This window comes from Syngnathus floridae, chromosome 1 (genome assembly GCF_059516105.1).
Source record: "Syngnathus floridae isolate MCC-2025c chromosome 1, RoL_Sflo_1.0, whole genome shotgun sequence".
Lineage (NCBI taxonomy): Eukaryota > Metazoa > Chordata > Actinopteri > Syngnathiformes > Syngnathidae > Syngnathus > Syngnathus floridae.
Window position 1 is genome coordinate 9,651,179 of NC_142413.1, and position 16,351 is coordinate 9,667,529.

Consider the following 16,351-nt stretch of genomic DNA (forward strand, 5'->3'; position numbering starts at 1 on the left):
AAATTGCAAATAAGGACAATTTGACTCCCACTAAATTGCTGTTTTATTTTGCACATAATGCTCTACGTGACTGCAGTTCTCAAAATCCGACTGTTTGTGTATTTTTAAATCACTGCTGCACGACAATATAGACTATATGTTATTTATTAAATTTTCTCATTTCTATCCTAAGATATTTTTGTGCTGTATTGCACATTAAATCTTTTCATGTATTATTTAGTAGAACCGCCGATATGATCAATGTTTTATAGCTCAAAGAATTCGAAAACAATCCATGAATATCCTTTTGTATGAGTACTTTAATAACATCCAATACTTTTGACTATACACTGCTTTACATTCCAGCCAATGTGTCATTTATTTTCACAATAATTTGCGTATTTATGTCCTGCATTACATGCAGTGACGTGTCACAGTGAGTTGTAGGCCATGGACAAATGGAGCGTATAAAAGCTCGGGCTCGGGGGTCAAATTTATTAGATGAGACTGAGGTACAGTGTATGTGTCACTTGGCAGGACATTGTCAAGCCTTTTTTTCTTTTTTTTTTTTAAATCACTGGTGGATGCAACACCATACGTTACCTTTTAGCTTTAACAAGGAAGTAAGAAGAGAAGTTCTGTGTGGGTGTAGCCCCACTTTTTTGTTATAGTGGGGCGGAAGTGCAAAATGTCTCCCCAATGTAAGACTCATTTAAATAATTGGCCAAAATAAATCCTCTTCACACTGTTACTGTTTTGAAGCTGATAGTGCTGAATATTGGAATTAGACACTCTCGGGCTATTAGACCAAGTAGCGTATCTAAAAAGAGCAGTAACAATTAAACAGTGAAAAGCAGCAGAGTCAATTCACTCGTGTTGCCTCGGCAACCTTCTCCTTCACATGCGGAGTGGCGCTTGTCCGTTTGTTGCGAGATCATTAGAACACACCAAGCCTGCTTTGGTATTTCCGTAAAAGGTCACAGAGCGTACGTTGTGTTTTTATGACAGGAAGTAGCCGCAATTCACGTATGCCGATCAATAGTTCAGTGTGGTGCATCGTTGTGTAAGCACTCGCAACACTCAATGCAAGACGTTTTTGTTTTGGGGTGCCTATAATACGTAATAAGATGTACATTTTACATATATATATATTGTTGTATTAATATGATAATAAAATCGCTTCGACCCAAGGTTAAGTGAATTGTGTTGAAATAGTACAAGGTTTTCATCTTTAAGAAAAACTTCTAATTTCACATAAATACATAATATAGGATTACCAAAATCCCCAATTGTGTGAGATAACTCATAATTTTATGACAAAAATAATGAATAATGAAAAGTCCATTTTTTTAATAATAAAAATGTCAAGATTTCACGTAACAAAAACATTTATTTGACAAGAATAATGGCATCACACTATGAAAAAATATTAACATTAATACAAATAAAAACAAAAAATCCTCATGAAAAGGTTCATGATGAATAACAAATTCGATTTGGTGGGAATGTCGTATTATTTATTACTTGAAAAAAAAGTTCAAATTTAGCAAGAAATACAATTGAATTGAATATTGTCATACCTATACTGGTGTATATACTGCCGTAACTTAAAAAAGTTTATTTTTGTATTTAGGAATGTCATAATATGTGATAACAATTACACTCTACACTATTACGATACAAAGCAATTATTTGACAAAAAAATACGTAAATTGTATTGTGCTGTTCCTAGAAAATTTGCAATCTTATGTGAAAAAGTCGTTTCAACAAAATAAGCCACTTATATGAGAAAAACCATCACAAACAATTATTTCTGTGAAGGATGCTCTTAGCCTCGCTTCAGCAAGACAAAGTGGTTCAGACTGTTGCCATGGTGTCACATCTCCTCCTCCTCTCCCACCACCGCCTACTTGCAAACTAAAGGAGGCCACAGGAAGCATAAAAAAGTGGCGTTGCACTAGAGGGCGCTATGTAGCACTGCCCATGAAGTCGCTTGTGAAGGCTTCATCGCAGGCCATCAGAACGCCTCCAGGAAACAGGTCAGTGCACAAAAGGAGAGCGACGAGAGAGATGGCGAGGAAGAGGAGGAGGAAGAGGAGCAAGGGGGTTGGCAATAGAAGTTGACAAGAACTGAGCTGCAGTGTTCTTGTCGAGAGCAGCTGCCGGAAGGATGGCTCAAAGGAGGAAAAAAAAAAAAATCCAGCCAGTGTGACCGCCAGTCACATCTCCCACAAGTCCTTCTTCTTTTTAATATAGCCGACAGTCGCCACGGCAACATCCCTCGACGTCCCAGAAATGCACTCCCTCATTATAAGATGAGCTACCTAGATCAGAATAAAACATTACAAGAGGGTTAAAAAAAAATTTCATGCACAAAAGAAACCCAACAAATTTGCTTACACCTTTTTTTGTATTTTTTTTTTTCATTCTAGAACATGACTGTTGGCATGATGTCTGAGCGGTGGCAGCTTTGTGGCTTATTCGCAGTAAGGCGATTGATTGGTCAGCCTCTCAGGATGTTTAACCGCAAATGAAATCTAAGAGAGCAGCAAAACGCTCCTTTGGGCTTGTTAGGATACCGCAGACAAGGTCGAAGTCAGAAAAAAAAAACAGGATTGCAGCCGCTGTATCAAGTGACACAACAGTCCATGTGTTAGCTTGTCCTCGATCAGTTCTACATTTAAATGAAAAGTCCCAGGGCCTTGTTGCCGTGGCGACGCGGCACTTGAGTGGAACACCAGTCAAATCTGTTCACACTGTTGATGAGTCCTGTGTCACTGACGTGCGCGCTGATTCATCATTTTAGCACTGCTCAGGGTCAGTTTATCTTCAATCCATCCACACAACCTAAGTGAGGTGGATTCATGCAAGTGTCCTTTGGTAGAAAGTGTGTGTGGGATACAAGGGGGGGGAGGAACGTCACCATGGCAACAAGACTTGCTCTAATCCATACGGAGAAGGGTTTTACAGCAGGGGACACATTTTAGTGACTTGTCATGGAATTCCAGAGTGATGCAAAGCACATGATGGTGGCTGATGTAACTGATGCAAATGTGAGCTTCGCCTGTCTCGGAAGGCAATGTCAAAAATAGTTAAATGTGTTGACGCCTCATGGTAAAGTTTAAAATTTTGACTGAATTCTTGCGATGCAATTTTCCTTCTAAATTTTCATGAGATGACAAAACGTGTCATGTTTTCTCACTAAATTATTCAAATTATGAAATTATTATAAACATTAAATTATTTTTTGTAGGATTTCCTTTTGTTAAACCACAAAAATTGTGCTAGTTTTTGTATTTTCACACTTGCAATTTTGCAAAATTAGAAAAAAAATGGGGACCAAAAAGTCTTTGCTTTGTCTGTCGCAATTTCCTCCTAAATTCCTGTTGTGAGGCGAAGGCGATATGATAATTTATGCAAATGAAATCTTTGATCAGCATAAACAGCGGCGTAAAAGGAGACGACATGGTCCTCTGGGTGGCAAGAAGCGGGTCAGCTAATTGGAACGGCTAAATTTGTTTCACGCCATTCACCTCCTCTCAAGGTGACAAGTCACGAGAGCCTCCGCCCATCCAGAAGATATCACCGGATCTAGTCATAGACTCTTTCAGTGAGGTGACTGAAACAGTAAAGCATTACCTTGAATAATGTTTGTGACTTATTGCATTGAATGTGAAAGGGCAGTCACGTTTCTATTTTTTTTGTATGTACTTTAGATTTTCAGAGAAGTAGGTACAACTATAAAACATTTGGTAGGTGGACTTGAGAAATACTGGTCATTAAGTTGTTGTGAGTGTAAGGAGGAATTTGTGAGTAGGATTCATTGAGAGGCAGTCACATGTGACAAAGGCCTAATGGCTTTTCCCACAATCCTTCACTCTCTCTGCCAGCCAGCGATTAAACATCCCCGACTTCTTTATTGCGCCAGATTGACTTGTTTCTCCCCTTCAAAAATACATCTCGTGAACTTTTTAGGCTGCAACAGAGTGAAAAAAAAACTATTTTATAGGGCCTTGTACTTTTTCTTTTTCAAACCATTGCATCTTGATTTATTTGCAAGGGATATTGCGGCATTTCATTCATGACCATGCTAAACTTTTCATACATTTCAGAGCAAAATCTTGGATAAAGAAAAATATTCACATCTTTTTAGTCATATTATTCGTGTGACTAGACTTTTTTTTTTTACAATTTCTTACCAAACCCATTTTTTACTACATGATTCTGAAACAGCAAATTTTTTTTTATTGGTTGTGCAATTCCCACAACATGTGGGAAAAAGTAAACGCTTACAAAAATCAGTGATACATGCTTTAGATTGAACGTGAGTTTTTTCTGGCAGGACATGACACCCGACGATCTCCCCTCACTTGACTCCAACTTCTCCTGTCAGCAAGTCATCCCCATGATATTGCACTCAAAGAAATGCCTCATTACATTAATGACACAAGAGGACGGTCAATAAAGCTGATGGAGCTACATGCGACCAATACGAGTCGCACGAACGTCATGCTAATCCGCTGACCCCGGGGTAATGCTTGAGAAACGGCCGGGAACCTCAGGTCGGCGGAGAAGGCTTTTCGTGTGTTGACTGCAACAAAAGCAGCAACGACGGCGCTCGCCACATAATAAATGTTAGATGTCAGAAAAAGCCACTTTGGCGTACGCGCCTGGGCACGGCTCGTAAATTATACAACGGGGTGAATTTTTGCAAAGTCAACAGAATGGCGGATGTAGAAAATGCAGATTACATGCGGCATAGTTAATCGAAAAGCAAGGCCACAAAACACAAACGTTACAAAAACGTGAGGGCTTGCTAAGTTGTAAATATTAGCATTGAAATTCATTTATGGATGATGGTTGTGTATTTTTTTTTGGATAGAATTTCCTTTTGTAAAAATAACATTTTGAATACTTTCACAGTGAATTATTTCAAAAGCACAAAAGTGTTTTTGGAAGGAGAAGTCCTTTGGAATTTTTGGACTGTACAAACCATTTTTTGTGGAACATGCTTACATTTGTTCTTACCCTAAAATAGGACAAACTAGTATTTCTTTTTGGACTTTCCTAGGAAGTTAACATTCTGAGATTCAGCAGGCTTTTGGGCTTTTAGGGACTTTCTCCTGCATACGTTCTCTGTAGTGCAAGAGGTCCCCCGGTGCAGCTAAAAGACGGAAATCAATTAATCAGCCGGCAGACATGTGGAACACAGCGCGTCCCCGAAGCGCTCTCTCTAACGGATGTAAAACAACAAACGTTAACACTTGTTTTGTCTCTCTGTGTTGCAGTCTGCTCGCAGTTCTCCAGGGGAGTCTACGCCATTTTCGGATTCTACGACAAGAAGTCGGTCAACACCATCACGTCGTTCTGCGGCACTTTGCACGTGTCCTTCATCACGCCCAGCTTCCCGCTGGATGGCAACCAGCAGTTCATCATCCAGATGAGGCCCGACATCAAGGGGCCGCTGCTCAGCCTCATCGAGTACTACAAGTGGGACAAGTTCGCCTATCTATACGACAGCGATCGAGGTCAGACGGCACGCCGTTCCTTTCTTGTGCATTTCAGATGTGTTGGGATTTGAGATAGATGATTGGCCATCACTATTTGATCTTTATAGTCATATGACTTTATTAATTTTTGGCCTTGCAAAGTGAGTCAGTGTTGGACCACACTTTCTGAGAACTACCCATATACATTTTATTTTACTGTATGAATCTTGAAATAACGTAACATAATTAAACAACACTATGAATACAAAAGAATATAATTAAATTTTCGCTTCTCTTTTATAGAGCCATAGGCTCCTTTACATTCTATTTTGGTACATTCCAAGATTGCTCCAAGGTGTTAACTAACACTTATGAGTTGTTGATTTTGTCATCATAGGGCTGAAAATGTCCTCAAGTCTTCATCTGTTTATGTTGAACCCCCCCCCTCATTGTGGTTGTGTATTTTGACCCCCCAAGTACATTTAATGAAAGGGGGCTTGTCACATACAATCAGCTGCAATACGTGTTTATGAGTTTGTTTGTGTGTGTGTGTTTTATGTAACATCAAATGGACGTGTGCGGTAGTGACAAGCAGTGGAGGTGATGGGCCCTGCAGCTGTGGACCTCCACACTCCTCATCATAATAATAATGCTGAGATTTTTTAGGGATTTGGAGGTTTCCGGTTCACTTAGCAACATAACTTTTGGTTGTCATTGTGAACAGACCCACAAAAAAGTCTCAAGAAGGCATGCACAAAAACACACAGGACCAGGCAGTTGGATGATGCTAATTTGAGAAATATTTCAGTTTTCTTCAATGCATGGACAGAGCTCAGCAAAGTTGAATTTGTCAAGGTTGTTTTTTGTTCTTTTGTCACGATTTCCAGCTATCCCTAATGTAGCGTCCGGTGAATATCCTTACAGAAAAACGCAGCGAAGTGGCTCAATGTGTAAATTGAAGTCATCTTTACCGATGACGCTTCCCTCACATCCGTCAAAACACCCGCACATCCTCATATCACTTAGCGACCGTCACAGTCACTTCCAGAGCTCTCCTGCGCCTTCTTTCCATCCTGTCCTCTCGCCACACATTGGTTGCCATGGGAACAAAAAGATCACACTGACCTAATTAGACAGCCGTGCGATAGAGAAATATATGCACTGCGGTCCCCGTCGGAGCTCATCGCACTTGTACAGTAAGCAGCAGGTTTCATGCGGCATGTTTTAAGATGGATTTTGGAGGGGAGGCGGATTTGACTTTTTTCGCCGCTGAGTTGCGTTCCTGAATGGGACGTGAAGAGGAGAGATGAGAGGGGGGGAGGGTAGAGCATGAAAGGCATCTGAGGAGATGCCGTAGCTGCATAGAGGATGCGTGTGCGTGTTTATCATGTTTAGTGTGAAGTGAAATGGAGGAAAGAGCAGCACTGCACTAAATCCTCGCTAAGCCAACAAGCAAGCACTGGCAAGTCAATAGACTCCCCACATACGAGTGCATAATTCACGTGACGCCTCCCGTGTGCACTCAGCAGGCTTCATGTATGCAACATGCTCGACTCCTCCAGCTTTATATACATAGTAGAGTACAGCCAAGTAGACAAGTAGAAAGGTCACAGAGATATAATAGCCTAGCTCAAGTCAACAAATTTATTTTTACTCTAAATATGTGTTCCAAAGAGGCTTAATTTAACGGTGATTATGATCAAAATGGTGTGCGAGAACAAACGACAGCTGCAATTGCACTTGGACAAATGGACATCTGATTATTGACCGTCAATCTTGCACAATGAGCCACATGCTGCTTCACCAAGTCTCAAAGGTCAAATACATGATTATCTGAATCATTTTAGCTCATGGGTCAGCCAGAACATTGTGTCCTCTTTGTAATTATGACACATATAGATCCTTCAAATAGAAGTAAGAGCCTCCAATTTTCCAGCGCCGTAAAAAACAGAAATTGATCAATATTTCACACCACTGCCGTCACGCCCGGATTACATACGCTGGTCTTCTTTTTTTTTTTTTCTCATTAAAGCGTAAGCCGAGGATCGATATGAGCGAGATTCAGCTGCGAAACGTCTTTAACTCGCAAGGAACGTCACATTGATCAAGAGGCATAATTAAACGTCTCGTCCGAGCCGGGATTCAGTTTTTTTGGAAGGGGTGGGAGGATAAAAGGACAAATAAGATGGTGATATAAAGACTGTAGGAGCACATTGGTCCGCTCCATTGCATTCTTTAATCAGATCAGTTACGGACGTTTTGCACACTTGCTGAGGGATTTCATAGGCTCCGCCAATTAGTCATATCATAGCTTGCAGCTCAAAACTGAATTAAAACTGAAATATGTAATTTTCAGGTGATGTTACAAAATAAATTCTCTTGGGTTTAGAACAAACATTTGGAATTTAGCCTCGGATCAGCTCTTTGTGACTCACATCTGTGGGGGGAGTCCTTAAGAATATAACATGATAGCATTTTTCTTTTCTCTGTATTAATTAAGCTTGGCAGCTTTAAGACAGTCGAAAAAAAATGTGATCAACAAAGAAGTCACCAACAAAGATGGGAAATGATTGAAAGTGTACTCTGTCATAAAGTGCGTGCTGTCTCAGACATTTTCCTCCCACACTTGGTTGCGGTGCAGAATACGTACGTACCTGTGACTCACCCTGACAAGCTCGTTACATAAAAGCACTGAATCACGGCTTTTTAATGAGCCTGAGATGGCAGCCAATCAACAATAAAGCAACAATGCCTGATCGTGAATATGTCGTGTCTGCCACATTATTGAGCTTATTTCCAGAATAATGATGCTGCTTTCACATGAGCGAGGGGAGAGATTTGGGCTGCTGTTGGTTAGTCACTTAGTTTGTGAGTTGGTTGTCATAGTTGCAGTTGTTTAATTTGTCAGGTAGTTGGTAGGTCTGTTGGTTGGTCTGTTGGTTGGTTAGTTGGTTGGTAAGTTGGTCGTTTAGTCAGTTGTATCATTAGTCAGTCTGTTGGTTATCCAGTTGGTTGGTTGCTTTGTTGGTTCATTAGTTGAGTGATTGATTATTCAGTTGATTAGAAGGTTGGTCAATACCAAATACTGTTATATGGTTGGTTTTATTTAGTTGGTTAGTCATTCGACTGATTGGTCGGTTGGTTGGTTTGTCAGTTTCTTGTTTAGTTAGCTGGTCGTTTGTGAATTAGTTGGTCACTTGGTTACTTAGTTGGTTGTCTAGTAAAGCGTGGCGTCAGTTATTTGGTTCATTAGTTAGTTTGTTAAGTCACTTAGTTAGTTGGTTAGTCAAGTGCTGGGTTGTCATCCAGTCGGCAGTCAGTTGGTGGTTATTTATGTACTCAATTAGTTGGCAGGTGCATTAGTTGGCTTTTACAGGCCAATGTGCATAAAATATTGTAGAGCGGTTGTACGAAGAAGCTATTAAATTATTGCCCTGATCTAATAGATTAAACCTGAAGCTCAGTTGTTACAGTCCATTTGAATGAGGACCAAGGGGTGCAATTTTTTTCCGCTCATGGAGCCGCACCTACTTTTTCATGCGCATTACCCCGACTGGAGTGGAACAGCGAGTTCATCAAACAAATCAAACGGACATGTTTGGATTATTGTGCATTGGCAGCATTCTGCAAGTCTAGTTTGTCTTGTTCTATTGTTTTCTATTGCCACAGATGTTATTTTGTTGCCAGGAAAACGAAACCCCGATAGTTGACTGCGATTTTGCGCTCCCTCAGGCCTGACGACGCTTCAGGTGGTCCTGGACACGGCGGCCGAGAGGAAGTGGCAAGTGACTGCCATCAACGTAGGCAACCTGAAAGATGAGCGCAAGGATGAAGCGTATCGCTCGCTTTTCCAGGACCTGGAAAATAAGAAGGAGCGGAGGGTGATCCTGGACTGTGAACAGGACAAAGTCAAAGACATCATGGACCAGGTCTTTTTACACTTCTGCTACCACGTATCGTAAAACTCACTATTCTAAAAACACCAAAATGCCAATTGGTCAATATTTTGATGAACAGAAATTAGTGAATACCAAGTAGCAAACTGATGAAGGTTTAATGTTAATGCAATATTTTTTCGCTTTACACAATAAAATTGACATCTTCACGCTATTTAGAGAACTCCGGGTAGGCAATCTAGGCCAGTCCCAGATACAAAACGTTACTATTCAGATCTGCCCTGAGCCATTGTCTGGACAGAGGTGCCAGTCAAACGGCAGGATTAGCTTCAACAATGTCATACCTGTCAAACCTTCAAATGCTACAAAGCCAATCAATTTTCTGTCCCTTTTTTCCACCCCTGTTGCTGCTGCTGTTGATAAGGGAAAGTCGCTTAGGATATCTCTTTCTTACTGTCACCGGTTGTTAAATGTAACGATAATGGCCACAAGCATCAGCTATGCTAGCTAGCGTGACACGCAGTTGGCCTTTGGAAGGAATTCAAAAATTGAGTAATACACATAAAATTCCAATGAAATAGGTTTTGACAGGTGGACCCATCTTGAGTAAGGCTGAGCAATATGGATTTAAAATTACGTCTCAGATTTGAGCATTTTCAATTAAATCAATGATTATCTTAAAAAGCAAAAAAAGGCAATATCTGTTATGAATTTTGCTTTGTTTATTTTTGCACCTTTAGAGATATTTACTATATATCAGTTACTGACTAATATATCTGATTTCAATTTCCCAAAATAGTGGTTGGTTTTCTTTTGAACGATACAATATCACAAAAAGATCGAAAGTGCTGCTACCAAAACATTTTATGTTACCATTGTGAGATGATATGCAATATGTGACTCTAATCAGTTAGCAAGAATGGCTGTTAATAGTGATGTAATCCAGATAAAAGATCATAATGTACTTCTACCACTACTTTTGTATAAATTTCTGATGACGTTTGTTTTCATCTCATCAATAACTCTGCAGGTCATCACCATTGGCAGACACGTAAAAGGCTACCATTACATCATAGCCAATCTGGTAAGAGACATTTAAGGTTTTTACTGTACACCGAAAGGCAGCAAAAATGACCACAACTTGTCATGTTTTCAGGGTTTTGTCGATGGCGACCTATCTAAAATCCAGTACGGCGGTGCCAATGTGTCAGGCTTCCAGATTGTGGATTTCGACGATCCGCTGGTGTCCAAGTTTGACCAGCGGTGGGAGGCCCTGGAGGAGAAGGAGTATCCGGGAGCAGATAGCAAGATCAGGGTGAGCGTTGAACTTCATGTTCACATGTACCAGCTTGCTTCAGACATGTACGCTATGTGCATTATTAAGAAGGTCTGACCAAGAACACCATGTACTGGATATGCACTCCAGCAAGGTCCGGCCTCATGGGCTTGGGAATTGTTATGAATTCCGTGTTGCAACTTTGAAAGTCATCTTTCCTGTTCAAGCTCACTGAAGTAGAAAGAGTCCACATTAAAGCGCTTCATAAACCTAAGTAGGGAACAACAGGTGACTGGCGGTTTGATAAATTTGTCAAGCACTCTAGTGTGTAACTAGAACATGGCACTCTGCAAGTCGCAGACTACCGCCGAGCAGCCTCAGAAGATACCAACATACCCTATTTTCCGTTTTATGATTCAGTTTAATCTGAGAAAACAACAACATCTCACATTGCTGGAGGAATGTTTTTCAGAATATTTTGAATTACCTACAGTCAATTGTTCAATACAACAATTACAGGCATTTACAAACAAAAGAATTTAAGACATTTAATAGAAAAGAAAAAAGAAGAATTTAAGTAATATAAAAGCAACATAAATAGATAAAAAGTAGCTTAGTCAAAAAAATCATTGCATCCAGTGCAATGACAAGATTTTGGCTAAAAGAAATTATAGATGTATTTCTATAATGATTTTATTAAAATGCAAATTTTACCTAAATGTTTAAAACCAAGCTGTTGCAAATGCAAATGTATTTGAAAGTGAAATAGAACTGAAGAGCACTTAAAAACACCTTCATTAGAAAATAAAAAAAATGAACTGTACATACAAATAAAAAAATAAAAATAAAGTAAACCTGGATTTGCCTTTGTCTTCTGTCAACGTAGTACACGTCGGCCTTGACATATGACGCAGTGCAGGTGATGACGGAGGCCTTCCGCTACCTGCACAAGCAGCGTATCGACTTCACCCGGCGGGCCAACACTGGCGACTGCCTGGCTAACCCAGCCGTTCCCTGGGCTCAGGGAGTGGAGATTGAGCGAGCGCTGAAGCAGGTAAAACATAGCCGTGTTCGTCTTGTGCTGCGTTGCCGTGGCAACGCTAGACTTAGCCGCCTTTAGAACGGCATGAACGACAACAAAGGCTGGGCTCGTACAGAAATGATTAATGTTATTATGCATGTGAACAATCATTGGATTAAACCAAGAAATGAGTTTTTGGTATTTTAGTGACACTGAAATGAAATGCTGAGGAATTAATTGAATTGTTGAAATGTAGACCGTGAGACTCGTGTTGAAATGCTTTTAATCGATCACAAAATGTGAAATGAGGCCTGAATGTCCTATTCACTTGAATGTATTTTTTTAATTTAATTCAATTTCTCAAAATATGTATTGTAATATGAGAGTCGTACTGCCAGTGATTTGTAATGAATGAGCAGTTTTAAATCTTACCGAAGTGGCTTTAAAAAAAAAAGCCTGCAGAGGTTCTGCATTTGACATCGCAGAAAGTCTGTCATTCCCACAACAAGCAATATCCACCATGCTATTCACAAGTTTTGAAGCAACAATACATTTTCAAACAAAAAAAGTTAATCCCTAACATTCTCACGTTAGGGAGGAATTCATGTGAGCACTGTACCATATTTTCCGCACTATAAGGCGCACCTAAAAACCTCAAATTTTCTCAAAAGCCGACAGTGCGCCTTATAATCAGGTGCACCTTATATATGGACCAATATTGAGCCAGTACAGCAGGCGTGTCCAAAGTCCGATCCGCGGGCCAAATGTATATATCTTATATATGGACAAAGTTTTAAAATGGGCCATTCATTGAAGGTGCGCCTTATAATTCGGTGCACCTTATATATGGACAAAGTTTTAAAATGGGCCATTCATTGAAGGTGCACCTTCAAATCCGGTGCGCCTTATAGTGCGGAAAATACGGTATGTGGGCCCACTGACTCAACATATTGAGGCAAGGTAAATTGGAGCAAACTAGCCTCCAGATTGGTCGCCCGTCAGTCGCAGGGTGATCAGTGGCGGTCAGTGGGTCATGAACCACTGCACTCCTCCAAATCAAGCTAGTAATTTTCCCCAAAAAGTGTGTCAATTCAGGAATTGGCCAGCAATGTAGATGACAGTTGTACTACTGAGTCGCCAAAGCCAAAGAATACATTTTGGAGAGGTGGAATGGAATGAGCTTCCTTCAAATAGACTCCAATTTATTCTCAGCTCTCTGCCATCTAAATTGGCAGCCAGTCAAAGGCAAGATGTTTTTTGTTGTTGTTGTCTCAACAACCACAAGCTGTTCACTTTGTATATTGGCTTGTGAAATCCTTTAGACCGGGAATTTCCTAATCGTTTTAACCGCACCCTTGGGGTATCCAAAAATGTTATGTATTTTTTGCCCCTCAAACAAACAAACAAACAAACAAACAAACAAACAAACAAACAAACAAACAAACAAACAAACAAACAAACAAACAAACGATTGTAGCTCTTTTATACAGTAATAGTAAATGTGTGTAGCATGATAATTCAAACTGTTACAAGCTCTTGTCTGTATTATTGGTTTCCTAGAAAGATGAACAAATAATGATGCAATATTCCAAATAATGAAACAACTTGGCAGATATTAAACATTCATTATTTATTTATTTTGAAGCACAACTAATTCTTGTTCTTCTTCTTTTCCTTTCGGCTTTTCCCCTAATTGTTCACATTTATATGCTTGGACATGTCCACTTGCTTCATTTCCCTAAAAAGAAAAAAGTCTATTGTCGCACTTCAGTAAAAAGAAAAGATTTAACCTCGTATAGATTCCTCAGTTCCACTGTTACTAAAAAGAAGACAAGCAGATGTCCTTGTACTTTACTAAAAAGAAAAGATTTAAGCTGATATAGTATATTTTTAAATTATTTATTTATTGTTATAATTCAGACTGTTCAAATCGTGACTAAAATATTGAAGTCGCTATACAAAACCACAGTAGTGATAACTAAATAACTGAATATAAAGGCTTTTTTTTGGCTATAAATGACTTTATTTTATGCAAGGCAGAGGTACACCAACCTAGTGGGGATTTTGAAAGGGGGTGCTTGTTGTTTCACAAAAGCTTCTTTATGGAGTCATTTCAGATTATCGCTGGGGCTTCATTAACATCAAAAGCCCAAAAATTACAGATTTTCTGTCTTTTGGGAACATATTAAGGCACATATTCGATTGAGTCATTATCTGCAGTATCCTCAAATTTAAAAGACGCATCGTTGCCACAGGTCCGTGTGGAGGGCCTGACGGGCAACATCCAGTTTGACCAACACGGCAAACGTGTCAACTACTCCGTCAACATCATGGAACTAAAGAACAACGGCCCTGTAAAGGTAAAGTCTGCCTCGCAGCGGGGAAAAGCCTCTCAAGATTAACGACGTGTATCTTAGTCCGACGGGCGCTCATTATTTATTCATGGCCGACAGATTGGCTACTGGAACGAGGTTGACAAAATGGCCGTCACCAAATCCGACATCTCTGCCAACGACTCGACGGGGATGGAAAATAAAACGGTCATTGTCACCACCATCTTGGTAAGTTATCGAGGTAAACGCTTTGATTTATGGCCGCTCTGGATGCTTTAATTGGTTTGCGGGGTGTTTGTCCTTTGGTTCCCCAGACACCGGATAACATTAAGACGCAAAGACACAGTGTAAATGCTGCTGTGTTATCATTCATCTTGATTTGCAACACCAACCAGTTGTGCCTTAAATTTGCTGGACTTTTGGATTCATTTCCTGCAGAGTCCGCCATCTCCGTTATAAAACCTTTACTGCCTGTAATATTACATTTTATATTACTCCCTGTCACACAAGTACAGTTTGCAGTTCGCTATTAAAGAATTTACATGGTTGGTTAATAGTAATGGTAATTGGTGTCAAGGAAGTCAGATCTCAACTGAGGGCCTAAGACTGTATGTATGTATGTATGAGTTCAGCTAAATGATGTTATGTTGTGCTGGCCGTTCTTCAGGAAGCTCCTTACGTCATGTTGAAAAAGAACGCTGACCTCTTTGAGGACAACGACCGCTACGAAGGCTACTGCGTGGATTTGGCCGCCGAGATCGCCAAACATTGCGGCTTTAAATATCAGCTGAAAATTGTCGGCGACGGGAGGTACGGGGCCAGGGATGCCGAGACCAAAATCTGGAACGGGATGGTCGGCGAGTTAGTGTACGGGGTGAGTTGCCTCTTCTTTGCCTAGACTTAGCGAAAGGTAGGATGAATCCATGAGAATTGCCATGTTTGTTTTCCAGAAAGCCGACATCGCCGTGGCTCCACTGACCATCACCCTGGTCCGAGAGGAGGTGATTGACTTCTCCAAACCTTTTATGTCTCTGGGGATCTCCATCATGATCAAAAAGCCCCAGAAGTCCAAGCCTGGCGTCTTCTCCTTCCTGGACCCGCTGGCCTATGAGATCTGGATGTGCATCGTGTTCGCCTACATCGGCGTCAGCGTGGTGCTCTTCTTGGTCAGCCGCTTCAGCCCGTACGAGTGGCACACCGAGGAGTACGAGGACGGCCAGATCCAGACCAATGAGTCCACCAATGAATTTGGCATATTTAACAGCCTGTGGTTCTCCCTGGGGGCCTTCATGCGACAAGGCTGTGATATTTCGCCAAGGTAGGTTGATCAAAGAAATATTGTTAACTTCACTGAGTTTTGTTTAGCAAAGGAGCTAAGTTTAGCCTTCCCCAAATGTGTCGTTTTTTGTCCTAATAAATAGCAAGTGATTGTTTTTGGGTGACAGGTCTCTATCCGGCCGCATCGTCGGCGGCGTGTGGTGGTTCTTCACGCTCATCATCATCTCCTCCTACACGGCCAATCTGGCTGCTTTCCTCACTGTGGAGCGGATGGTGTCACCCATTGAGAGCGCCGAGGATCTGGCCAAGCAGACCGAGATTGCGTATGGCACGCTAGACTCAGGCTCCACTAAAGAGTTCTTTAGGGTAAGGCACAAAATTTCATTCTTGAGCATATTTAAACCATTTTAAATGTGCGTATGTGTCCATCTTCCTGTCAAACGTCTTCTAATGCAATGTTTCCATGCAGCTTTCAAAAAATATTTTTTGTCATGTGTGTAAGAAAAAAAAAAACACTCTATAATATTCATGTATATTTTCTGTTCCCCCCGCAGCGTTCAAAAATTGCCCTCTTTGACAAAATGTGGACATACATGCGGAGTGCGGAGCCCTCGGTGTTTGTGAAAAAAACAGCCGAGGGGGTTCTGAGAGTCCGCAAGTCCAAGGGCAAGTACGCCTATTTGCTGGAGTCCACCATGAATGAGTACATTGAGCAGCGCAAGCCGTGTGACACCATGAAGGTGGGAGGAAACCTGGACTCCAAAGGCTACGGGATCGCCACGCCCAAAGGATCCTCATTAAGGTGGGTGGAATAGTATAACAATGTGTCCAATGTTGTTATAGTATCCCACCTACCCTGATGTAGCTTTGCTTATGTGTCTCTGGTTTGTATTAGGACATAAGGTAATGCCAACTACCCTCCCTCAAATCCCCGTTGCAATTTATTGTAAGTCGATAAATTGCAAAAAATATAGTGTTTTCATGAATAATGGGGTACTTTTGATATGATTCTTCGAAAAGTAATAAAACAAAAAGACCTAGACTGATACTGACGAGAAAGTTGACAAATTGCCCGCATT

General features: G+C 40.7%; 1 protein-coding gene across 5 annotated transcripts in view; it reads left to right on the forward strand.

The window, feature by feature from the left end:
- gria2b (glutamate receptor, ionotropic, AMPA 2b) overlaps positions 1-16,351 on the forward strand; it is a 29,955-nt gene that overhangs the window by 4,530 nt on the left and 9,074 nt on the right. For all 5 annotated transcript variants that reach the window (XR_015860282.1, XM_088384526.1, XM_088384615.1 and 2 more), the window contains exons 3-13: positions 5,268-5,507; positions 9,201-9,397; positions 10,395-10,448; positions 10,521-10,679; positions 11,527-11,694; positions 13,917-14,021; positions 14,115-14,222; positions 14,662-14,868; positions 14,945-15,312; positions 15,440-15,638; positions 15,827-16,074. Coding sequence is in view for 4 of the 5 variants with exons in the window: in XM_088384526.1 (XP_088240652.1) it covers positions 5,268-5,507; positions 9,201-9,397; positions 10,395-10,448; positions 10,521-10,679; positions 11,527-11,694; positions 13,917-14,021; positions 14,115-14,222; positions 14,662-14,868; positions 14,945-15,312; positions 15,440-15,638; positions 15,827-16,074 (2,053 nt within the window). In the remaining variant the exon portion in view is untranslated. The remainder of the gene's footprint in view (positions 1-5,267; positions 5,508-9,200; positions 9,398-10,394; positions 10,449-10,520; positions 10,680-11,526; positions 11,695-13,916; positions 14,022-14,114; positions 14,223-14,661; positions 14,869-14,944; positions 15,313-15,439; positions 15,639-15,826; positions 16,075-16,351) is intronic.